This window comes from Elaeis guineensis, chromosome 2, assembly GCF_000442705.2.
Source record: "Elaeis guineensis isolate ETL-2024a chromosome 2, EG11, whole genome shotgun sequence".
Lineage (NCBI taxonomy): Eukaryota > Viridiplantae > Streptophyta > Magnoliopsida > Arecales > Arecaceae > Elaeis > Elaeis guineensis.
The window spans coordinates 82,603,424-82,627,304 of NC_025994.2; the positions used below are offsets into that span (position 1 = coordinate 82,603,424).

Consider the following 23,881-nt stretch of genomic DNA (forward strand, 5'->3'; position numbering starts at 1 on the left):
ATAAATTTAAGCCGGGATCAGGTATCCTATTTCAAGGGAAACTCTATCATCAACTTTTCCTTTGCTGCACTGGAGGAACCTGACAAATTAATTTTACTCTTAGCAACTCGAAATTTATTACTGATCAAAAAGTTCCCATGCAATTGCATTTGTCACAGAATAGGATATTATTTTTCATTCATACACTTTTTTCATGTACACGTGTTTTGGAAAAGCCTATTTAAGTTATAAAAACTCTTCCCATATCAGTAATAGGTCACCATGGCTTCAAGCTCTTGAAAATAATTCCTTGGCTAACATGTGCGCATGAAAATGCATCATTAAATCCCAACATACAAACAAGGAAGCTCTTCTCAATTCTTGATAGACAAAAATTCGACTCTTGCTCCACAACTAAACAATAGAATGGAAGGTGAAAAGCACCTTCACACAGCACAAAGGCAACTCAGGAAGTTCTACTGGCTTCAGTGTCAGTCTCCCCATTGTGGATTTGTGTTGAGTACTCGGTACCAATTTCAGAGGACAAACCTGCGGATGATGAGGATGATATGCCAGGCTGTGAGTCCGAGAACGAGGGTTGTCTCTGTGATTGGCTCCTGAAACTTTGGGAGTTCAGAAGTGGAGAAGTTTGTTGAGGTTGATTATGTCCCTGGCCCTCATCAGCAAGTCTTTTTAGAAGGCGCATAGTTGTAGGAAGAAACTTTGATGACAGTGAGAGCAGCCCTGAGAGCTGCAGATGGACAAGAATCAGCCAAAAGGGTCGCATAGACAAGGAGACATGAGCGCAAACAGCATCAAACATTGAATAGTTTGATAATGTTAATTATTCACACAAGCTGTTTTCAGCTTTTCCTGATTTTACCATATTGCACATGAGATGTTTCTGCTGACCAATCTTGATATCCCTGGCATGATGTTCATCCACTGTCATTTATGCGTATGAAGTACAATCACTGCAGGTGGCTAGCAAATGCTGAAAGCTAACTGCAGGTGGCTAGCAAATGCTGAAAGCTACCATTCTATAGTCCAGTTGTCGGGAACGATATGCCATAGCAAATGAAACGCCATAGCAATGAAATGGTGATGGAATTTCCATCTTTTACATAGAAAAAGGAAAGAAAAGAAAAAGAAAACATCCCCTAGATTTTACAGGATATACCGGACCATCACTAATCTCTAAAAACAGTGGGTATGTTTCATAGGTTGATTGTCAGATCACCTAACAAGGTAGCAGAATATATTGCAGCTGAGCTATGATCAGAAGTCCGAGACCATGATGTTGAATGTACAAAACATGCAACACTTTATAAGTATAATAAATCTAACAATCATATCATACTATTACAAACAGCAAATTTTCCCATGAAAATGTTCAACACTTCTTTTTAGTCATAATATTTGCATATCCAATTAACAGTTTGCATAATTTGAAAAATGGGGGCTTTGTATAAAATTTATGGTTTGTCAGTATACGTTATCTATGCACTTGTCTTATTGTAATATAGTAGTTATTGCTCTTCTATATTGACTCTTCGAATGTTATGTACATGTTTCTTTGCAAAGAAATTTTGTGAATAAGAATGCCTTTAGTATCAACTGTTGTGTCTTAGAATGAGAATTACAGATATGGTTCAAGCAGTGTATTCACTCCACCAGACTGGGAAATCACAAATCACTAGGTAGGTTGGTTATGATCTAGAAGAGTATCTTAATGGCTGATTAATGTCATTGTTGGATTGCTTAAAGTATGTCGAGCATCATATTATCATGTCCGGCGGCTCCTCGCCATAATTACATATGGCATGTGTTCACAACCATGAAAATGGTTTGTTAATGAAAATGTAATTATTCTCTAACTAAAATTTCTTTGTTAAGATGTGTTGTTACGTAAGCACATTGTCTATGCTCAATATACATCTTGTGATTTGTTTAGCTTCCATAACAATCACACTTCTTCAATGTGAAGGCAAATGGTATGCTGAGAGCACCACTGCATACTGATTTGTGATTGCTGTGCTTGAGAGGTATTGAAAAAAATGTAGTCAGGTCCACTGCTTTTAAAGTTTATAAGTTGCATCACAGACTTATTTGCAAAACAAATACTTATTGTTTGTTTGGGTTTTATTTCTGTTTAGTCTAAATTATGCAATTTAATTAATAGCATGGTCCTGACTATTAGACAGAATAGCTTTATCTATTTCGTCCAATCAATGGTTTAAAGGCAACCAGCAAAGGCATCTATATTAGGGATTTTTCCTAGTGCATCAAGGATCACAATCAGGATCTGCAAACTCGGCAAGTCAATCTTTTTTGATTGATTGGTTTTGCTAATGCTTCAAAATGAGGTGGAAGACATGGCCATAATACACATTGCTGTGTGATTTCACCCCAAGGATCATTTGAACGTTAGAAAGTGAAAGTGAGAAATAAAAGCTGCAAATCTTCAACGGTCCTCAAGTGGCTCAAGCAAGTCAATCTTTCATGGCTTCTTTTAATTGACCATGGTAACATGTTTTTCTTTTTCTTTTTTCTTTTGTTTTTTAAGAAAGGAAAGGGGAGAAGCATGAGACATACACGATTTTAGTTGAGAACTACAGTGGGAGAAAGCTCAGCTAAAATTGGGTGAGGGCGGGATTCAAACCCAGGTCACTTGTATCAATGCCTAGTGACTTTACCAATTGAGACAGTTGGCACCCTTGAGAGTCACAGGGTTCTATTGCTGCCCTTCTCCACAAAAAGATACATTTCATGTTTCTTAGTGAATATTTGTTTCGATTAGATTTAGCATCTGGTTGGTTGTTAAAACCACAGACGAACTTTGCGGCAATCAACCCTTACCATTTCTAGCTTTGAACAAAGCAAAACCTTTAGGGGGTGTTTAGTTGGGAGGAATGGGGGTCTGGAATCGGAATTGATGACTCCCATTCCAACCGTTTGGTTGGGAGGAGTTCCATTCCGATTTCGGAGTGGAATAAGAAAGGCTCAATCTATATAGAACTTAATCTCTACTCTCTTCTATGGATTCAAATTTTCATTCCAATTCCGATTCCGATTCCGATCACGAACCAAATACTTCGGGAGATTTGACCATTCCGATTCCGATTCTAAGCCATTCCGATTCCCATTCCCATTCTAATTTCGATTGCGAACCCCCTAAGGGTGTTTGACCATACGTTGCATATGGATTTGACCATAGAATTAGGGGGTGTTTGGTTCGCAACCGAAATCAAAATGGGAATGAAAATCGGAATGGCTTGGAATCAGAATCGCAATAGTCAAATCTTCCGAAGTGTTTGGTTCGTGACTGGAATCGGAATTGGAATGAAAATTTGAATCCATAGAAGAGAGTAGAGATTGAGTTCTATATAAATTGAGCCATTCCCATTTCACCTCAGAATCGGAATCGGAATGGGACTCCTCCCAACCAAATGATTGGAATGGGAGTCATCCATTCCGATTCCAATTCTAGACCTCCACTCCCCCCAACCAAACACCCCCTTAATTCTATGATCATGATTCCTATATCCCCCTTTCTTGCTTTGTGATTTTTTTTTGTTTTATTAGCAGTTCATATGATGATCCATATGCAACATACCAATGGTGGAATTAGGGGGTGCCAAAGGTGACAATGACAAAAATGGACTAAAAGCCTTCACTCTTCCATCTCACATGGCCATACTCATATCTCATGCTCACTTTACATCGCCACCATTAGAAAGTCTTCCAGATCTAACTCACAGCCAACCATCACTTGAACATCTCTTCCCATTTCCATACACCCCATCACTCCTTAAAATTCAGCTTCTCAATTACGTGTCCTTTAAAACATTCTCTAACAGTCACCCCCACCCTCCCCGTTCAAATGTCCCACACATGTGGTCACACCACTAATCCAAATCATTTCTCTCAAACACTGATCCCTTCTTGTCCTTCTTAATTTTAACGAGAAAAAGGTATCCTTTAGTAAGATAAAGAGCCCCTTATTATGGTCAATGCCATTGATACATGGGATCTACAAGAAAACAAATCTCGAAGGACCTTATCTAAAGCAAAATTTCTTGCTTTATCATTTCCAGGAATAATGCTTGACAAGATATATTTGCATGGATCAAAATTTGTTATGTTGTGTAAATCTTCGATTTCTTCATTCCTTTTTTTTTTGGTTGTATATTTATTAGCAATTTTATATTTCAAATATAAAAATTATCATATGCATTTATTCATAGTTTCATACTATGTTAAAATTTCTTTTTAGTTTCTTTAATGTGATCAAATATTAGAGCATTTGCTCCAATGTTTCAGAATTTCTACTTCATCTCAACTGGAAGGGTCTTTGCATGCTGAAATCAACAGTGCAGGCCTGAATTGCTTGTCTTGGCCTGATTTGGAGTGAACCTGGTATCTCACCCCCAAATAGAACTGAAATAAACACTACAACATCATATCACTTGAGATGATTTTCTTTTAATTGCTTTTTTAGCTCATTATCCACCATTTTAAGGTGGCAATGAGCTGAGGCTGAAGCCAGGAGCTATTTAATTTCACTTTCCATAAGATCAAAGCAAGAATCATTGATCATTGGTGTTAGGCCGGGGGGGGTGGGGGGTGTGCGGGGGTGGTTTATATTGTTGGTGGATTTAATGGCCTTTGATCACTGGATTCAAGCCTAAGACCGCAGATCTGGGATCAGGATAAAGGATTTTATTCATTTTAAAACAAAATGTATATGTATTTTCAATTCCAAGCTTGTTGATCTATATTCTTTGTTGATATGGTGTGATATGTAACATGTACTGTACCTGCCCTTAGTTGATATGAGTTGAAAACTCACTATTTGAACCTTGATCTCAATATATCAACACACACACACACATCTACAAGTTTGTCTTTAACATTTGCTTGATCACTATCAGCAAGCAATCTCCTCCATCATTTAATCATTTATGCCCTTGTACACCTTTAATCTTGCTCATGTGCTTCTATGGCTAGGTGCATGCTTGTGCAGCCTGTCTACCGACCACAACCTATGAACAATGTCTCCTGGTGTGTCAACATATCCATAGGCCTTATTGCACTTAACTGTAGCAAGCATCCATTATTTTAGGCAGTGCCTATCCTCAACCATTCAACTATGCCATCAAACAACTTCACAATGAAATTCTTATCAGATCAACTCATGACATTTTGTTATCTTCATAATTTTCTAAGCGACCTTTGTGTCATGCTTAACCAATGTCATCAATGTCAATGTTCTACATCCAGCCCCAGCAGTCCTGTATATCCATCTGATGATCTTGCACATAGAGCACCCTCAAGTCATGCCTATAGTTTTGCCAGCTAAAGGCCCATGAGGCATGGTTCACCTGCTCCTCTAACTTGTTATTATCAATTGCTAACCTGTTTGTTCACCAAACTGATATGCCTAGCTAGCAACTAAAGAATATACAATTTTGGAATCAAGTCTTTGTTTCTCAACCAGTCAAAAGCATACACCCCAAAAGTCATGATGACATTGATCAGATTAAACTTACAAAGCAATACCTTCATCCACCACAAGACTGATATCACATTTCCAACAACTTGACGGAACCTTATATGAAGCTTCATCCTACAAGATATGTGACTCATATCACCGGTCACTGGATTTGCCTCATCATGGCACCAATTGAGAGTACTCATAAAGGCTTCATCCCATCTCTTAAGCTCCACAGATATACCACTGAAGACTCGGTTCAGCATCTTCATACTGGGCTCCACCATTTTCATTTGACTCTAGCATCTTCAAAAGCAAAAGGCAGCGAACTGTAACTCATTTACCTGAGATACCCAGCGTCATAAACTATACATACTACTGTGGAGCTTGTCTATAGCTACAACAATCTCTCTTGAAATGACAATAAAGATTGATTGTCATCTTGCCCATCAAATCTTATCCTCTTCCCCAATTTCATGGTTTTTGACAAATCTTGGTTATAGTCCATCATGTCTTTGCAGGGTGCAAAACAAATCCAAATGTTTGTGATCATATTGACATCTATATGCATAATACCTAGTACCATTTGTAGATGACTAACATGAATCTCTCATTTGTATCAAGCTTTCTTCCATGATTTAAGAAAAATAGAATGATAATTCAACCATATAAAGATAACCAGCCTCTCAACACTACATTTATTATAACAACTGTATGGTCTCACCGTGCCATTGCGAAATTCTCCAGAGATATCCAGCTGTACCCACAGGGCTCTAGACAACAAGAAAATGACAAAAAGTACCAAGAGGTATAAAGGATTCCTGTTCATCATAAAATGAACAATAGCATCAGCTGAGAAACCAAACATCAATATGAGCAAGTAAATTTTAAGGGTTGCACGATAGTTTTTGCAGAACTGCACATGATGGAGGTAACAAATGCAAATAATTACCTCAGAAGCATCATAAATTCATTAAAACCAAGAATGGCAATTGTAACAATTGCCCATGGAGGAGGTAACATGCCGTTGCTGCGCTTGTGAGCTTCCTGCAAAAACAAGGAAGCAAATGCAGTGAAACATCAAGTAATATGAGAAAACTACTAGAACAGCTACAAGACTACCTGCTTAGCTGTGTGAACATGAAGTAATTGAAAGGAAAGTGCACACATGACATAAATGTAGAAAAATATTTTAAAAGAAAACTGAAAGTGATAAACCTGAAACAAAAGCTTGCCAGTTAGATCTTATGACTGAGAGAGGAGTTCATTCATCTAGATACAATGACAGGGGCACAGCCATGTTAAGAGCAGGAGGGTCCATGCTGCCCCACCACCCCCACCCCCCCCAAAAAAAAAGAAAAAAGAAAAAAGAAAAGAAAAAAAGTTCCATATAGCCCCTCTAGGAATTCCAAAGAATATGGAACAGCAGCTTCTCAATGTGCACATGTTTCACCACATTCTTTTGAGATACTTACAATAGGGAAAAAGGTAATTTCCTTCCATAATAGATGTCCATATCAAGTAGAGATCTCCTCTCATAGGAGCCCATCTAGTATGGGACAAACAAATCAGGAATTTTTTTTTTCCATTTAAAGCTTGCTCAATAGTACCCAAATCATTCAGAGCACTAAAACGAATCTGTTTGAATATTAAGATAAAAAATTTCTGAAAATACAAAATTCAGTTACTGGAATCATAGGAAAGAAATAAAATATGGAAAACCACATTTTGTTTCCTCACAAGATTCCAGAAAATAATTTTTAAAAAGTTTTATTTTTTTAATGGTGTAGAGATCTCCTTATGTTCCCCCCTCTATCATGTAGTCTCGCCCCACTGTAGCAGAGTCTAGTTTCTACAAAGCCATAAAGCATTTTAAAGGCATGAAAATTGGGTCTTTCTTTCTTCCCTTCCTCGAGCCCTAATTGTCTTTTGTTGACATCATGGAAATATAAAACTTGGGCTTAGTTTTCCATTTTCTTTTCTCGATCTCTTTATGGTATTTGAAGCTCTGATTTTTTTTATAGATGACAAATGTTGTTTTTAGCTCTTATAAAAAAAAATGATATATGCAATATTTGGATAAATTGTTTCTTCAATCTTTTTTCTCTCTATAAGCAAGTAAATAATGTGTTCCTATTTTAAATGTTGTACAATTGACAACTTGTATGTCTCACTAAGTGGTTTGTTATTTTCACAAGAATTATATACCACAATACATGATTTAGCTGAAATTGATGAAAACATCAGAGTTTTCTTAAGGAAAAAACAATGAAACAAAAGATTAAATCCTTTTGATCAATTTTTACTATTATCTTATATTTTCCTTTACAAGTAACTTTGCCCCCCAACAATGAATCCTAGCTCTGCCCCTGTAGATTGGTCCAAAGATAAGATGGAGAGGAAGATATATTTCCCAAGCTATATAGTTCTTAATGACTGCTTTCTTGACATGAATAACAGAGTTTCATAAACTCCTCAACTATCAAATTCCCTATCTCCCTGCACTATCATATTAGGTAAATTATCTCCTATTGTTCGCAGGCTTAACACATAGGTTATGAAAGCTTTTGTATTTCGTAAGAATTCTCAACTAGACATGCAAATGCAGTCATAAAAAGATCCATTTTTCATTGAAGGAAGAATCCTTGTCATCAAATGTCCAGCAATGGAACGAGAAGATTGTGTTGCAGTCCATGCATTTAATAGAACAGGAATATTCCTCAATTTATGTTTCTCATAAAAAAGTAAATCCATATGTGGCAAATAAAAACAGAGGCACTTGGATATATCTTCCTATAATCTCTGCAACCTGCATTTTCATTTATATTTTTCTCCAAAGAAGCAACCAGACAACTGAGGCCATCATGGAATCTCATGATATTAGAATCCCATGGTGATCTACTGAAGATACTAGATATATTATTGTTATACTCTATATGTTGTTGCAGCAATGGAGAGACCTTTGTAAATGGAATGATCACTAGGACAAAATAAAATAACCGTGTGACAATAGAATACTAGTCTTCATTTTGCTTCTAAATAAGAATTTGAAATAATTCAAAACAAGGTCAGAATTTAAAACAACAATAATTTTCCAAAGCAGTTACTCTGCATGTAGTAAATGTTAAAAATCTTTCCTGGAAACTATTGAAAAAAATAGAATAGAAGGGATAAAAAAATAATATGAAAGGTCAGTTAGTCGTTATTCCGTGCATAATAAATGTTACTATCTTACTGGAAAGTAAAAATAGAACAGAAGGGGAGAAACATGTAATAGGCCACATGACATCAGGCCGCAATAGTCAAAGAGGTAGAAGTACCATATGGTTACTGCAGCAAATAAGCACGAAGGAAGAATGAACACATACTTGTGCAGAAATTGCTTGGGTGATAGCAAACTCAGTTTCTGTTTTGAATTGTCTCCATAAAGACTTGCACTGCACTGGAGTGATTAATGTATTCTTTGGAGGAACCTGGACCACACAAGCACTGAGTTATTATTCTTCCATCTTCAATTTTTTAAATAAAATATAAGTGGACAATAACCAAATAGACCTCTTCCCATGTACTAGAAGCTAGTGGGTCCGTCGAGGCAGCAATACTCCTCTCTTGGGTTTTTGGACCGTCTGCGAGTGTTGTATTAAGAATGTCTCCAATCCTATCAGGTTTGTCATCCAGACGTATGGCAGCTATTACAGATAAAAACTTCAGAGCCTGCATGTAAAAAAAAAAAAATCACACAATCATCATTTGAAAAAGCAAAAGTACATGCAGACAAAATTATAGTGAGATACCGCAGCACGGGCTTCTTTTGTGATCTTGCGGATATCTTCCTTTCCTGTCCAGACCCTTGGCATTGAATCCTTGTCATGGCTAAATACTGTTGAGAACCTGCAAGAGACATGCTACAATCATAGAAGTGAGGGGAAAACTACAATCTCACCAAAAATGGATATTTATATCTACCTGTCCTTCATATGCATCAAAGCCTTGCCTGCTTCGTCTCTTGCTTTCTTTTCCACCACATTTCTCCCATACTCCTTTAGATTTGCCACCATTGTATCAAATTTTCCTACTTGCAGTTCAAACCCAGAAAGGGAAGTTGAGAGCTCTGACAGAACATTCTCCATCTCACGTTTATAAAGCTTCCTTATTGATGCCCAAGTATCTTGACCAGCAGCATCAAAGAGAGACGCCACAGGTTCAGCTAGTGCTGCTGTTAATTGTGTCTGTATAGCAACAAACTCTGAAATATTATCTTACTTGGAAGTTGGAACTATATTTCCTGCTGCAAATACGTTATAGAGAACTGATGACTCAAACATTTTGAGAGAGCTAACAATTAGAGACAGGTAACAGGCTCAACAAACCTCATAATGAGTTGTCAATTCCGACAATTTTACACTACGGATGGAGGCTGCATGAACTTCTATATCATGATGAAGGTTTTCTCGAACTTTGAAAGTGTCCCAATTGGCCTGTCTGATTGCCACATCTAAAATCCAAGAACTCGAATCAGTTTCTCTAATTTGCCATACTGCTGAATTTTGAAATAATTAACTGCATGTTGTTTGCATGCTAGACAACTATATGTAGAAATGGAAAGAGGGATGATTTGAAGTCAGGAATAGATGCTGATACAAAGATAGAACTACATTGAAGTACAGAGACCAAACCCATAACCAACAAGCTCCATTCAGTTTCCTAGAACAAAATTTATTAATTTTCCATTTCACCGCTCATTCTAGTAGTCGTGTCTCGTCTATCACTGTACATAAATTCTCCTTGAAGCCTTCATTTATATTTGATAAAACTCAGCACTTTTCAGACCTGACACAAATCTAAGCCCATGTCATTACTAGGCCATCTTAAGGATTCATTGATCATGAATAAACCACCTCTACCACACACCCATCAGTTCATCCTCTATTAGAATGACATTTGAGCTTCCAGAAAGCATTTATTCTGCATTACATGTCTCCAACTTTTATCAACCATTGGTGTCACTATCACCACCCATATCAAATGAATATGAATCATGATTGTGTTTTATAAAGTACGCTTGACTTACTATAGTGTTGTGATACTCAAAACTCCAAAAGCACACTTACCATTGATCATCTGGTACAATGTCATTAAAAGCAAATGCAACAGATGTGATAGCACTAAGGTATCAATTGGTCATTAATTTAGATCAAGAAAGCAAGGTATGCTGAACCGGTACCGCCGGTCGTTTCGGCCGGCCGGTGGTACGGTTCGGTATGGTTTCATATCGTACCGAACTAGAAGAAAAAAAGGGAGAAATAGAGAGAAATAGAGGGAGAGAAAGAGGAAGAAAAAAAAGGAGGGAGGGGAAGGAGCCGGCGGAGCCGCCGGACGGCCTCCGACTGGCCGCCGTGGCCGTCGGAGGGCACAGTCCACGAGTGCAGCGCTGCAGGCGTGAAACAGGGGCATCGCCCCTGTTTCGCAAATTTTTTTAAAAAACATGATTTTAAGTGAAGTCGGCAAACGATTTGCCGGCTTCATGATTTTTATTTTTTTTTAAAAAAAATTCTTAAGTCGGCAACCCAGTTGCCGACTTCATAAGTTTAAAACAAAAAAAAAGAAAAAATCAAAACAGACGTCGTCTGTTTCGAAAAAGAAGGGGGCGGAGCCGCGGAGGGGCTCCGCCTGCTCGACCATCCTCAGGCCGTCGGCGTCGGCTCGCCGGCCACCGGGAGCCTCGCAACTGAGGCACCGTCCGTCCGATAGGTTCCCCGCCCCCCTCCGAGCGCGCTCTCTCTCTTTTTTGCTCTCTTGAAAGCCCTATCGGGCAATACGGAGCTCGAAAGCCCTCCGACGGCCGCAGCCGGCCTCCGGCAGCTCCCACCTTCCTCCCCCCCTCCCCTCTCTCTCTTTCTCACTTTCTGTTCTTTTTTCTTCGATACCGTCGGTGTACCGATTTTACCGGCCGAATCGTGCCGGTTTCCCGTCGGTCCGATACAAGATGGGGTGTACCGACCGGTTCGGCACGGTATGGCAAACCTTGAAAGAAAGCATTGTGCATAACCACAACTGTCAAGACTTGTCTAAACTGTGTGGTTTTGTTTGTGAACCCTCATTCATCAAAATATTCCCGTTGAGGTCAAACTCCCTGTTATTGAGAAGCTTTTCTGGAATATGTTCTTAGAGCCTCCATTGTGTTAGCCTAGATATGCACCTTCTATCGCTATGCTAATCAACAAAGACTGGAACACCTCTTTGAACTAGTGCTTCCTCATCTTTGTTGAAGGCATCCAGACCATTTTAATCAGTTCTCATCAGTTCCTCCTTAATTATGCAGCTCCCCCTCCACCTCCTCTGACATACTTGTTCCTCAAACGTGCAATGCATGTGCCCAGTTGTTAGATCTATTATCATTGTTAGATCTATTATCAATGTCTTCATATTATTACATGTTTTTTAATAATAAACCAAACACATTATGGTAACTCTTGGCCTAAATGTGGACTAAAACCTTGCTTCATTCCCCATTAAGATGCATACGTTGTCCCATCATTTTAGCTTATTGAATTTAGACCCTCACCTGCCTGGGCCTTCCTCTAATATTTCAGTTTAGCATTTGAACTTGTCCTCTTCTCATCATTTAGTACTGTGTCATATGCAATTAGTGCCAGTCTATCAGTATCATCCTCACATATCTCTGGTTATCAAGAAGGGAAAACAAACACATGGCAATAAATTAGTGCCAGTAGTGCTATTAATATTACTCTATATAAGCATCATCCACTTCGGTAATATCAATAGATATTCTATTAATAATAGCATATAGTATTAATAACAGAGTAAATGTTACTGTCAGTACTTGTATCTGATCTTATACCTCATTATGTGGTACTTCTCAATTTTTTTAAAGACTAGATTAAAGGTTCCAATACATGAAATCCTCAGGTATCTATCCAAAAGGTTGAATATAGGGAGAAGACAACCTAGGCTAATGGAGCTACTTTCCACAAGAAGTAATTGGCTAGCAAATATGAATAAAAAAAAATTAATGCATTTCACCAGTTCAATAATAAACGTGTTCAGCAACAAGTTTTCCCAATGACTTGTAAGAGCACAATTCAATATAATATCAACGCTTTAAAAGTATATAAAAAACAGAAGAAAGACACTTGTGGGGTAAAAGAAATGCCATGAAGGGTATACAACAGATTTTGTGATAAAGAGCAGCTTAATATACAAACAAAAATCAAAATCTAGCATTCATTCTCTTCAGTATAAATGTATAGGATTGTTACCGGCACATTCTTGATCAAACTCAAGCAATGAAGACTGAATACAGTCATGAACGGATGCTGCAAATCCTTTTCCTGTCTTAAGTGACTGTTCCAGATCATTTTTAAATTTGTCAAGAGCTTTAGTACGTATATGTCCCAACATTGCCTGGAATGCAGGATGTACAAGCTGCAAAGAACATGAATAATGAGTGTTAGACAAAGTTATTAAATCACAATTGGACAGAATTGTCACATGAATAACACTGGAAGTACATCTAGGAACCTGGTGGTGTACCATAATGTGTTCATATAAGTAAATCTCTGGTCAATCCTCAAAAGAAAAAAGAGTAAATCTCTGGTCATAAATTAAAGTCTTCCAGGATCAATACTTTTTATAGACCAACTGCTGTCTTCTGCATCTTTTTCTACACTACCTACTTCCCTTCAAATTATCCTCACTCTTTAAAAAAAGAAACTTTCTATCTAGACAAGAGTTGCGACAATTACTTACTGGCCAAAACCAATGAAACCCAAATAACAGTCCTTATGAGTGAAGGAAAGAACATTTTTTACTGCCTTTAAAAAAGCCATTCACTAATTGAAAAAAAAAAAAAGCACAAAATAAAGAAGATTAACCTGAGACTATGGTTTGCTGAACCAGTCCGAACCAGATGGCTCGAGGCATGTCGAACCATACTGGCAGCTAACCGATGCGGTTCGGTTGTTGGATTTGGAACACTGATGAAAACGAAGCAAGAGAGAAGGAAAGAGAGGAAGAGAGAGAGAGGGGAGGGAAGGAGAGAGGAAGGCCGGTAGTGGCCTATGGTGGCCCGCCGAGGCTGCCAAGACTCTGGATCTCCGCGGTCCTCTACGAGAGACTGAGAAGAGAAAGAGATAGAGAGAGGGGATGGTGGTGGGGAAGCCGCTATGGCCGCCATGCAGCCCAACCCCCCTGGTGGCAGCTACAGGGTTCGAAACAAGGTTTTTCAATAAATCCAACACATAGTGAAGCCGACAATGGATTTGGTGGTGGCCTAAAACAGCCCCTCCCCCTGTCCTCCAAACCCATTGTCGGCTTTACTATGTATCGGATTTTTTAAAAAATCCTGTTTCGAACCCCGCGACAGCCATGGGGGGGTTTCCTCGCAGCTTCCCCTCTCTCTCCCCTCCCTTCCCCTCTCTCTCTCTTTAGTCTCCCGCGGAGGACAACGGAGACCCAAGAGGCCTCAACGGCCCTTCATTGGCCATCGTAGGCGTCTCCACCAGCCACTCGTTCCTTCCCTCCCTTTCCATCTCTCCCCCTCTCTTTCTCTCTCTTTTCCTCCCCTATTCATCCCTTGTTTTTATGTTAGTTCAGACCCGATACAGTCTGATACAGGGACGCACCGACTCATACCACCGGCCAGCCAGCACGAGATCCGATTCTGAGTCAGCAATCCTTGCCCGAGACCTTTATTTTGTTAGACCAACAAAAAGCTAATGTGTATAGGCTAACAGCTGATTTGAAAGGCCACATAACTTCCTAAGCCCCTCTCCAAGTACAAACATCTGGAATACTGCAATCTATTTAAGCTGCAAACTGATTATCTCTTGACAAGGTCCAATTCCACTAGGAAATTCTTGTAGCTGCATATGCTAGAAAGGTTGCAATTCTTTTGTGCTTTACCATTTCATTAAACCATCCTTCCACCCTCTAAACGATACTTAGGTGTTTTGCTTCACAAGTTGATGTCTATGCTCAAAGTCACCTTATCAATCAATGGTAACATGTGGAAAGGTAAAAGTTTGTAAAAATTAAAAAGGTATTCCAACTATCCAAGCAATGTGTAATCTTCGCATCCATAATTGTAAACGTGCAATTCACTAATGTTTCACCTCAAATGTTCAAACTTTTCAGATATATGCAACTTGTAAAGCAAGCAGCTCACTCAGTTTAATCAGCGAGTCCATGTACATATAAAAGAAATCCATTTGTAATAGTTTTAGCAAAACATTTATCAAAATACTCTGAACTCCTTTCGTATTCCATCTTTCACAAACATTTGAAATGCAATTTGTGAAACATCGAAATGCACTTGGCAGATTTTGTAAGCGTTATGGTCCATGTTTTGAGGTTCTGCTCTAATCTACTTCTTAAAGCCTTTTAAATAGAATTTGGAGTATACAATTTGTATGGTCTTACAGTAAAAATTCCTGCAAAAATGGAGAATGAGTGACCATTTTTTTCAAAATGTTAAAAGAAATCACAAGATATCTGCTGACATATACATAGAATAAGACTGTGGAAAGCAGAATACACTGGTAGTATTTTTGTCATGTCATATGCATAGGATAAGACTCTGGACAGCAGAAGATACACTGGTAGTATCTTTGTCATGTCATAAAGTACATTTTCAGTCCATTTTTACTTTCAAATTCTTTTGTTCTTTACCTTCATCTACCAAGCCTGAAGCAATCATCCGCCTCAATCATTTCACAGCATAAATGAATCAGAAAAATACAGTTTCTCCATTGATGGGTTATATAAAGTAGAAATTGATAATTCAAAAATATACATTTCCTTAAATAAGAGGCAACATCTAGACAATTCATCTCCTTGTTCTTTACAACTCTTAGGTGGTTCACAAAATTTTTACTAGAGACTGCAATTTCATTTGAAGATTGTGCTATAATTTGACTGTCGGGATTTAGTTGTACATTAGGGATAAAATATAGTTCTCCTGTCAAACCGTGTCATCTTCCACTTTTATCTGGACTCTTTCCAATTCTAGAGAAATTTAGATAGCTGCTGCTTGATTACACAAGCTAGAAATACAAGCAACATGTTTGGCCTCTCTACGCACCAACAACCCATCTAGGTTTGATGACTGACATGGCCCTTGCTTGCAGTTGCCTTGGCCAAGACTTCAGCACTAATATTTAGAGACTTGACAACTGGATATGAGTTGAAAGATGGTCATATAAATCTGTTCAATCCTTCAATGGGGCCTTTGGGATGTTGTGCCTCCGAGGCAATATCTGACTCCAGCAACAGTGGTGATGATGATGCTGATGATTGTAATCTTGATCAGATGACATAGTTGAATCATGAATGCATGTTCTTATATTGTAAAGAATGGCAAAGCAAAAGATGTTTAGACAACATCTGAAGTTCACCTTCACTAGCCAGAAATGTGCCACCACATCTTCCAATTTAATGTGTTTGGAAATTGGAACCTGACTCAGAAGTATATTTGATTGTGTAATGTTTTTCCATTGCCTGTTAAGCTCATGGCCACTTACAACATCATGTAGGATTCCTTTAATCATTTCTGTAGCAACATGAGCTTGTGGCTTGAAGTGGAAAACTTGTCCTATGCTTGTGTTTCTATCTGAAACAATCATTGAATATATTAGCGTAGTTCTTTTTTTGTGCACTCTAATATATGACCTGGTAATGCCAAAGTCATACTAATGGACCATGCCAGTTGCTAAGAATTTAATGTACCAGGGTTGCGAAAGCATATGTTAGTGACTTAACTCTGAGAGGTTCTTGATAAGAGTTAATTGAATCCTATAGTACAAAAGGCAAAAGAATTTCACTTCCTATTCCATAAGAAAGAATAAAAGAAAAATGAATTTCCAAGGGAGATGGGAAAAAATGAAGTGGTGAGTCTCCTCACTTGCAATAATCTGGATTCCAGCTGTTGCCGTTTCGCAGTCCTGACACCTTCATCAAAGTAGACAGCTTCCCCATCATACCTATAAGAGAAGGAACACATACATGATTTGGAGCAGAAGTGGAAAATTCAAGTCCAACTGAAACTCAACTGATTCAAGCAACTGTCTTGAAAAAGTTCCACAAGCAAAAACAAACACACAGACCAAGATACAAAGAGATTATATCAGTTGACAGAATAAATAACTAGAAGGAAAAGCCTATATGAAGAAATGACTTTGGTAAATAGTTGACCAGTTAGTCATGATTTTAAAATGATGCAGCTAATAGAGACACTACCATTTCATAAGTCAGTTTTAAGCATTATAGAAGTACATATTTTAGAACATTATGAGTGTATTATATAAACCAGCAATAAACAGAAATCAACAAAAGATAATTTATTTTAATCACCACAAACATGTGCAATAGATCAAGGTACATTCTTTTATTAGAACCATCATCTAAAGATTCTTAACTATATGTACATTGCATACATTAAGTGCTTTAGCACTGGGAAAGGAGTTCCAGGTTGAGCTTCAGAGCTTTAGATTGTTTCAACCAATTAAGCATGTTCTCTGTTTTCAACCGCTTACATTCATGAAAAAAAGATCAAAATACAGCTACTGATGCAAAATTGATAAAACACAGACACAACATGAAATAGTGCATGACTAAGGTTGCACCATTAAGTTATGGCTCCCTACAGAAGCCATGCAGCACTATTTTAGCACTGTCATAATGAAAAAGAAATAATTCTTTAGTGCAATATGCTATCTATCTGTATGCACGAGTGCATGTAAAGCATGCTAATACAATACTAAAACACGTTCAAATTTTAAAAGGCAGTTTTAAAACCCAACTACTTGGTTTGTTCTGGTGTTGCATTGGTGTATTTCTGGGAGGTAATGGAAAAAAAATCAGTACATTCTCTTATAAACCGCTAGAAATAGTAAATTGGATAAGGTAAGTATTCGTGCTCATACAGGACTAGCACACTTATTTCCAAGTAATAGTTTTAGAGTTTGATTGCTTGTTTCACGTGGAGCTTGTCTTAATTGCATGCTGGGAATTAACGATAAAAATTTGAAGTATTGTTTTATGAATTATAACAGAATGAATTGGAGCAAAGAGCTACTAGAACTCATGAACTGTAAGACTTCTGGACATCTTGGGCCCAATAAAGGTATAATATAAAGCAGAATTTGCGAAAGACTTACTCTGACATATAGGCATCCAGAATAGAGCCAAGTTTTCTCCCAAAGCCTGAAACATGACCAGATTGGACGGTCTTTTCCAATGCCAACCAACCCTAAATCACATTGCAAACATATCATATATCCACAATTTGAGGAGCTTGCCCACAAGAATATCAGCTATGAAACTATAAATGCTTGATTACCTCATCAGAGGTTAAATGGTCGAACTTCTCATTTGCAATCTCTTCACACCGAACGGTAGCAACCATAACCTAGTAAATTGCAGCAGAGTGAACATGTGGAAGGGCAAACAATGAATATCTTTGCTGCTTAGCAAGTCCTATGTGCTTATATTCATCAAATGAGGAATTTAAGCAGAAGAAATAAGTGATATATGGCTGAAATCCCATTGACATAATGGGTCTGTCATCATACTAGCTGTCCTGGTAGATGTACTTATCTGGTCTCTGTCTCTAAAAAACATTATCCTGAGAGATATGGAATCAAACTGGGTTTATTTGCTACATATATTGGAATGTTTTATGAAGGTTTCACAACAGCAGTTAGCTTCATCCAAGCTCCGATATTATATAAAATAGAAACAAAAAATCAATACCTTGTGAGCAGGAAGATCAAGGTCCTTATTTTCGCGTATAACTTTCCAAATTTGTTCTGCACTAAATGAAAACCCTGAAGCAGGCACAACACCTCTTCTATCACCCGCAAGACCTCCTGGAGCAATTGAATGGACAAATCTCTGCCTTAATTGCGCAGCCTGTTTAAAAAAGGAAAACAAGGCATTCCGGAAACCTGCTCAGCTTTATATACCTACTACATAAAGAAACTAATAAATATTTTAGACATTGTTCAGAGCAGCATCATCATATCAACAATAAGATAGGTGAAGTCACATCACATATAAACAGGATTTTGTTGTTTATGGCCACCATAGATACTGTTTAAAAAGAAAATGAGCATTGTTGGAAGATTGATATGTTGGTCAATTGGCAGGTACCTGCTCTTTGAATTGTTCTTCCTTCTCTTCATAACTAGGCAAAGCTGTGACCTCCACCTTCATGTCATAAAATAAAGATATAAGAAATGGATATGTTGACTTTCCTAGGCACATTAAACTACTTACATTGAAAAATTCACTGAGCAAGGTGTCCTCGTGAGCCTTCGGCTTAGGAACAGCATCCCATATCTGCAGAAAATGGCAGCAATCATAAAACCAAAGAAACAATAATTTAAAAAAACCGATATAGAAAGAAAAGGTGAAGAGGTACCTTTTGTATATCCTCCCTTAAAACTGGTTCCAAATGTTCCAGTGGAGTCTATGAGGAGCAAGAATAAACACAACAAAAGCAACTAAAATAGTAAACAATAAGCAAGAGATGTATCTGAAGCAAAGGAATGATTATAAGTAGGCACTACATCTTCTGAAGAAGATAAATTAATTGAGACTAGCCAACAAAAGAAACAGAAAGAAAATTGAATATTTGAACCTTTGTTTTGTCACGAATGACAAATAGTAATGTTGTCTTGCGAGGACTGAACAAACGCATCATAACCTGGAAGAAAAGAATATAAGATCGGCATATATGAGTCTAAAAGTTGAGACCCTTTACTGTAAAGAGTAAAGAAAGAACACCTGAAACACCGTTTTCAGAAGTGGCTTGTTAGCAGCTTGCTCCCGGCCAATATCATGGCACCACCTGGACAAATCACATTTAACAATAAAGAAAGATGAAAACTGGAAGACTGCAACAAAAATTGGCATGCTGCAATGTGTAGCAATCTCAGTTGAACAAAGAAAGTTGTTAGATACAGGAAAATGAAGCTAAAGTCATTCACTCACATATTTATCAAAACAATATCGGAAACTGCCAGAGCAAAAAGTGCAGTTTGCTTCTCAAATGCAGTATCATCCTGAAGACGAAACAGCAAAATACTCATCACAAGAAACAAGTGAACGATAGATGCACCACCATTTATTGATGCTCAGAGAAATGCTAGGACATCCAGACTCGTCAACTCCATCGAAATGATGACAATGCATATTAAGAATTACAGAAAAGTCAAATTTAGAGAGGGACATGCATAATCAGGGAAAAAAAACAATATATACCTTGTTAACAGGTGCACAAGACTTTGTGCTGTGATGTTTGAAAAACAAAAATTTACAAGATTACAGATTCCAAACGAACAAATAATGGGAGCGGCAAAATGGATTTTTTTTGGGTGAGGGGCACGAAGGGAGAGGAATCTGTAAAGAAGTAGAAATAATAACTTTTTTAGCATTTTATGTCTTATTTGAAATAATAACTTTTTAGCATTTTATGTCTTATTTAACTTGGTGCATAGTTGCTGGAATAAACATCTATAGGCTCCACATGACCACGACATGCCACTGAAAAGAAAGATGCCAGAATTTAATGTTAAGACAAACTTCAAAGTTTAAATGGAGTTTCAAATGCTAAATTTGGTTTTGCAGCAAATAAAACTGACTATCAAACAGTTCTTTTGAATGCAAAGAACTTGGCACACAGTTGATTATATAAGCAGACTCACAAACAAATCAACACCAACAACAGGTAGGTGGTGTCAGCATATTAGCAACTTTATTTCAATTTGCCATCCCCATGACATCATAAAACAAATATTTGTTCAACAACTCTTAGGAAATTTTCCTAGAAGCATGGTAAAAATTTGCTGTTGCTTTGTCATGAACTGTAGTTCCATAAATGAGCTGAAATAAGCAGTACATGCTCGGTTCATCATTCAATGAGCAGGTTAAGTTCAGCTGTTTTTTCCTTAACAATCCAAGCTTGAGCTCGAGTTAAATTTTGGCTCAAAGACTTGTCACAGTGTTGGATATATTCAAGAAAAAGATTAAAAAATATTGATATGTTTTTATAACAAAAGACAAACCAATTAACTCAATAAAACATGATGATTTATGACGTAATAGAGAGTCACATAGTTAGCAACTTAGCATCACCATGAGAGGTGAGCTCAACAACCATTCAAGCCTAGCTGATGAATATTTGGGCTTGGCTCATTTAAAACTAGAACATAGATATGTGATGTGGCTTCAGTTGGTTCATTTTCTAGTTGCATGAACTGGTATTGGTGTTGAGCCTGATCCCATCATGAACAATTCAATTGAATTGCGATCCCGCTCGCCAATGTGGAGTAACTGTATTATAGTTTGACAGATAAAAAACTGCACCAAGTTACATTAAGTACTTGAACTAAAAACAATATTATCTAGATAAATTCCCTAAAAAATAAAACACTGAACATAAGAGAAGCATCAGCTTGATTGTTTAACTAACCAAACTGTGACATAAAAATCATTATGACTACATATAAATTACAGATCATTTGGAAAGTTTTTTTTTAAAAAAAATCCTAGCCACAATAATTATGATAAGTCATGTTCTATGAAAGCAGTGGAAGCATTGAATGTTATTCCAAATAAAGTTAATGGATTAAATTGAGGTTGGGATTTAATATTCATGAAAAGCGTGGATTATTTGCTTACTTATATACATCTTCCTTCCGTTAGAAGCAACAGCTTCACTAGAAGAAGAAAAAAGGCAAGACAATGCAGTCAATGCACCCATGGCAAATAATTGTGTCTTTGTATGTTGACAGAAAAAACAAATAAAATACATGTAATTCACCTCTCCTCTTTCCCTTCCATCAGTACCCTCCAAATCCATGACAATTGTACAAGGGTCAATACCAACACACCTTCCTATCCAAATACCCTTCGTAGTTTGGCTCCTGGTGGAAAGGAAGGGAGAAAAAAATATCCATGAAGAACACCAGAAGTCAACAAATAAGGATAAAATAATATGAAAAAATCCTATTTAGAAACAAGAAACGTACCTTCCCCTGAAAGCATCCATCTCTCTAAAGTCAGTACAAAAAAGATGGTTAAGAAGGGTGCTTTTCCCTGCTTGGGAAAAAATGGACCATTTTCTAAATTAGAAGAATATTGATGAGAAATTTTAAAGTTTAAAGGTTGCATGGATGTCATGTTAAGAATTTAAAGCAGCTACAATATAGGGAACCCAGAAATAAGGAATCTGACATTAATATCAAAGGTCCCCAAATTATTACCCTCGGTTCAAGACTGACAGACTATATATATCTAGATTGATTCATAGACCTGTGAGGCAATTGGGCATCTTAGCTGCTCTGATATTATCCATTTTATGCGTATGCAATGCACATATAAGAAACCTTTATGAGCCTGATTTTCAGCTTGAAGATAATCTAGATGTTACAGTTCATCACTAACAACATAAAAAATGAAGAAATAGAAAAATATTTTTGCTGACTGAACTGTAGTCCAACTCTTCCTCTCTGTGTATGTGTATGTGTTTGTGTGCATGGATGAATGTGTGTTTACAAATGAGCATGCATATACACACATGTTCAACTCTCCCTCTCTCTCCATCCATCTCAGGTAAGTGTGTGCACATGTGCATCTACCTGTGTGTTTGTGGGTGTGCATTGTTCACACATGAATGCATGCACTAATACCTTTAGCCCTTCAGCAACAAGCATGAAAGCCATATCCATTTTGCATCTATCAGTGTGTTTACAAGTGCGCATGATTGCATCTTCACACATGAATGCGTGTACTAATACCTTTAACCTTTCAGCAACCAGCATGAAGTCCACATCCATTTTGTCAAGAAGGTTCTCTTGAGGCGTGTATTTGAGACCTTTCATCAAAAGTTCATCCCTTTTTTCATATGTGTTTCTAGGCTCGAGTTATGATTCCAATCTTTGATCCCAGCCTCACTACCTTCTGATGCTTCTCCAAGTAGTACGTTCCAACCCTAAACACTAAACATTCTTTCTGTACCATCAACTCATGAATGAAATCCAAATTGCAAATCATGAATAGACTGAACATTCAGAGCACATCCTAGTCATAAGTGCAGAAATCTAGGGAATGAGTCTTATTGATCTAAAATTTAAACTCCACCGTACGCTGCGCCCACCGCTAATTTAACGATTCAAGATTTCAAACCGATTACTTTATATTAAAAAAAAAAGATAAAAAAAAGGACAACTTGAACCCGTAAACAATGCAAGACTTAAAATTCCAATTCAGGTACAGCATCGGAGGCATCCAAGCTCATAATATCAAATAACATTCGAACCCAAAAAAGAAATCTTTCTTTTCCAAATAAATCTCAACAGATAGTAACTAAAACGTTTAAAGAACGACAACAGATCAAAACAATTATTCAAAGTCATGGCACGTGATCGTTTTGCCTCACCGCTGCTTTGCGGTCCCATGATGGAGACGACCGCATAGGAAAGCCCACACTCGGCGAGCCTCACGGCCTTCATAAAGCGCTCCATGCCCAAGGCGTTGAACTCTCCGTCCCCATCGATCAGTTGCGTCGAACAGCACTCCTCGCCCATACCGATCCACCGAAAACCTAGAAGAATAAGAAGAAAAAACCCAAGAAATTGCCGGAAAGTGAAGGAGAAGAGATCAAACGCGGCTCGTCGGACAATGCAGCTCGATCGCGTTCTTGATCGAATTCTAGGGTTCGCAATGGAGAAAGAACGAGAAGGGAACGATGGGAGTGAAGGAAAGGAGGTCTATGAGTCCGATTAAATGGCAAGAACAGGCGGTGGCTCATTCTTGCCTTTTACGCTCCGGTAACGGGATTGCATTGGTGCGGCACACGTAGTCTCTGGATTAATATATAATACGACGCAAACAATTTACTGAGCCCGTCTGATCCAAAAAAGAGTTTAGTTTCGACCGTCTGATGGTTTATTTCTTCGGATAGTTTAAGATTTTGGGGATTGTGGGTCCCCCGGCTTCGCGTTGTAGGCGGTGGGCGTTGAGGACGTTTATATAATATAATTATACCGGACAAATTATTCGCGACTCTCCTGGGTCGTTACAGGGACCGTGCCCTCATGGCCCACCAGATGCACACAGAAGCATGCCGCCTAACAGCTTCGGACCGGGGTTGTATCTTTTGCGGCAAAGAAGGATTCATCCTCCTTCGTGCGAATCCACCGTTGCAATGGCCACTTCAAGGTTGGATCGGTGGATATAAGCTATTGTTTTTTTAAAGGGTTCGTCAAATTGTCATGATTTTGCATACAAAATAAATTGGCTGACTGTCCATGTGAAAAAGGATGAGGACCGATTGGCAGTGAGGAATCTTTCTATTTTTATTAACGCTTTATTGGTAAAATGGGA

General features: G+C 37.9%; 1 protein-coding gene across 1 annotated transcript; it reads right to left on the reverse strand.

The window, feature by feature from the left end:
* Positions 1 to 275: 275 nt before the first annotated feature.
* LOC105057500 (protein ROOT HAIR DEFECTIVE 3) lies at positions 276 to 23,326 on the reverse strand. Its single transcript, XM_010940133.4, has 22 exons — positions 22,935 to 23,326; positions 21,526 to 21,592; positions 21,318 to 21,420; positions 19,487 to 19,557; positions 19,280 to 19,343; positions 19,134 to 19,199; positions 18,915 to 18,962; positions 18,770 to 18,832; positions 18,644 to 18,700; positions 18,245 to 18,403; positions 17,832 to 17,900; positions 17,650 to 17,741; positions 16,395 to 16,473; positions 12,754 to 12,919; positions 9,844 to 9,968; positions 9,440 to 9,702; positions 9,268 to 9,364; positions 9,029 to 9,187; positions 8,842 to 8,946; positions 6,426 to 6,520; positions 6,198 to 6,294; positions 276 to 730 (listed from the first exon to the last, which is right to left on the reverse strand). The coding sequence occupies exons 1-22, from the start codon at positions 23,080 to 23,082 to the stop codon at positions 446 to 448; spliced, it is 2,478 nt and encodes an 825-aa protein (XP_010938435.1). The 5' UTR covers positions 23,083 to 23,326; the 3' UTR covers positions 276 to 445.
* Positions 23,327 to 23,881: the final 555 nt, after the last annotated feature.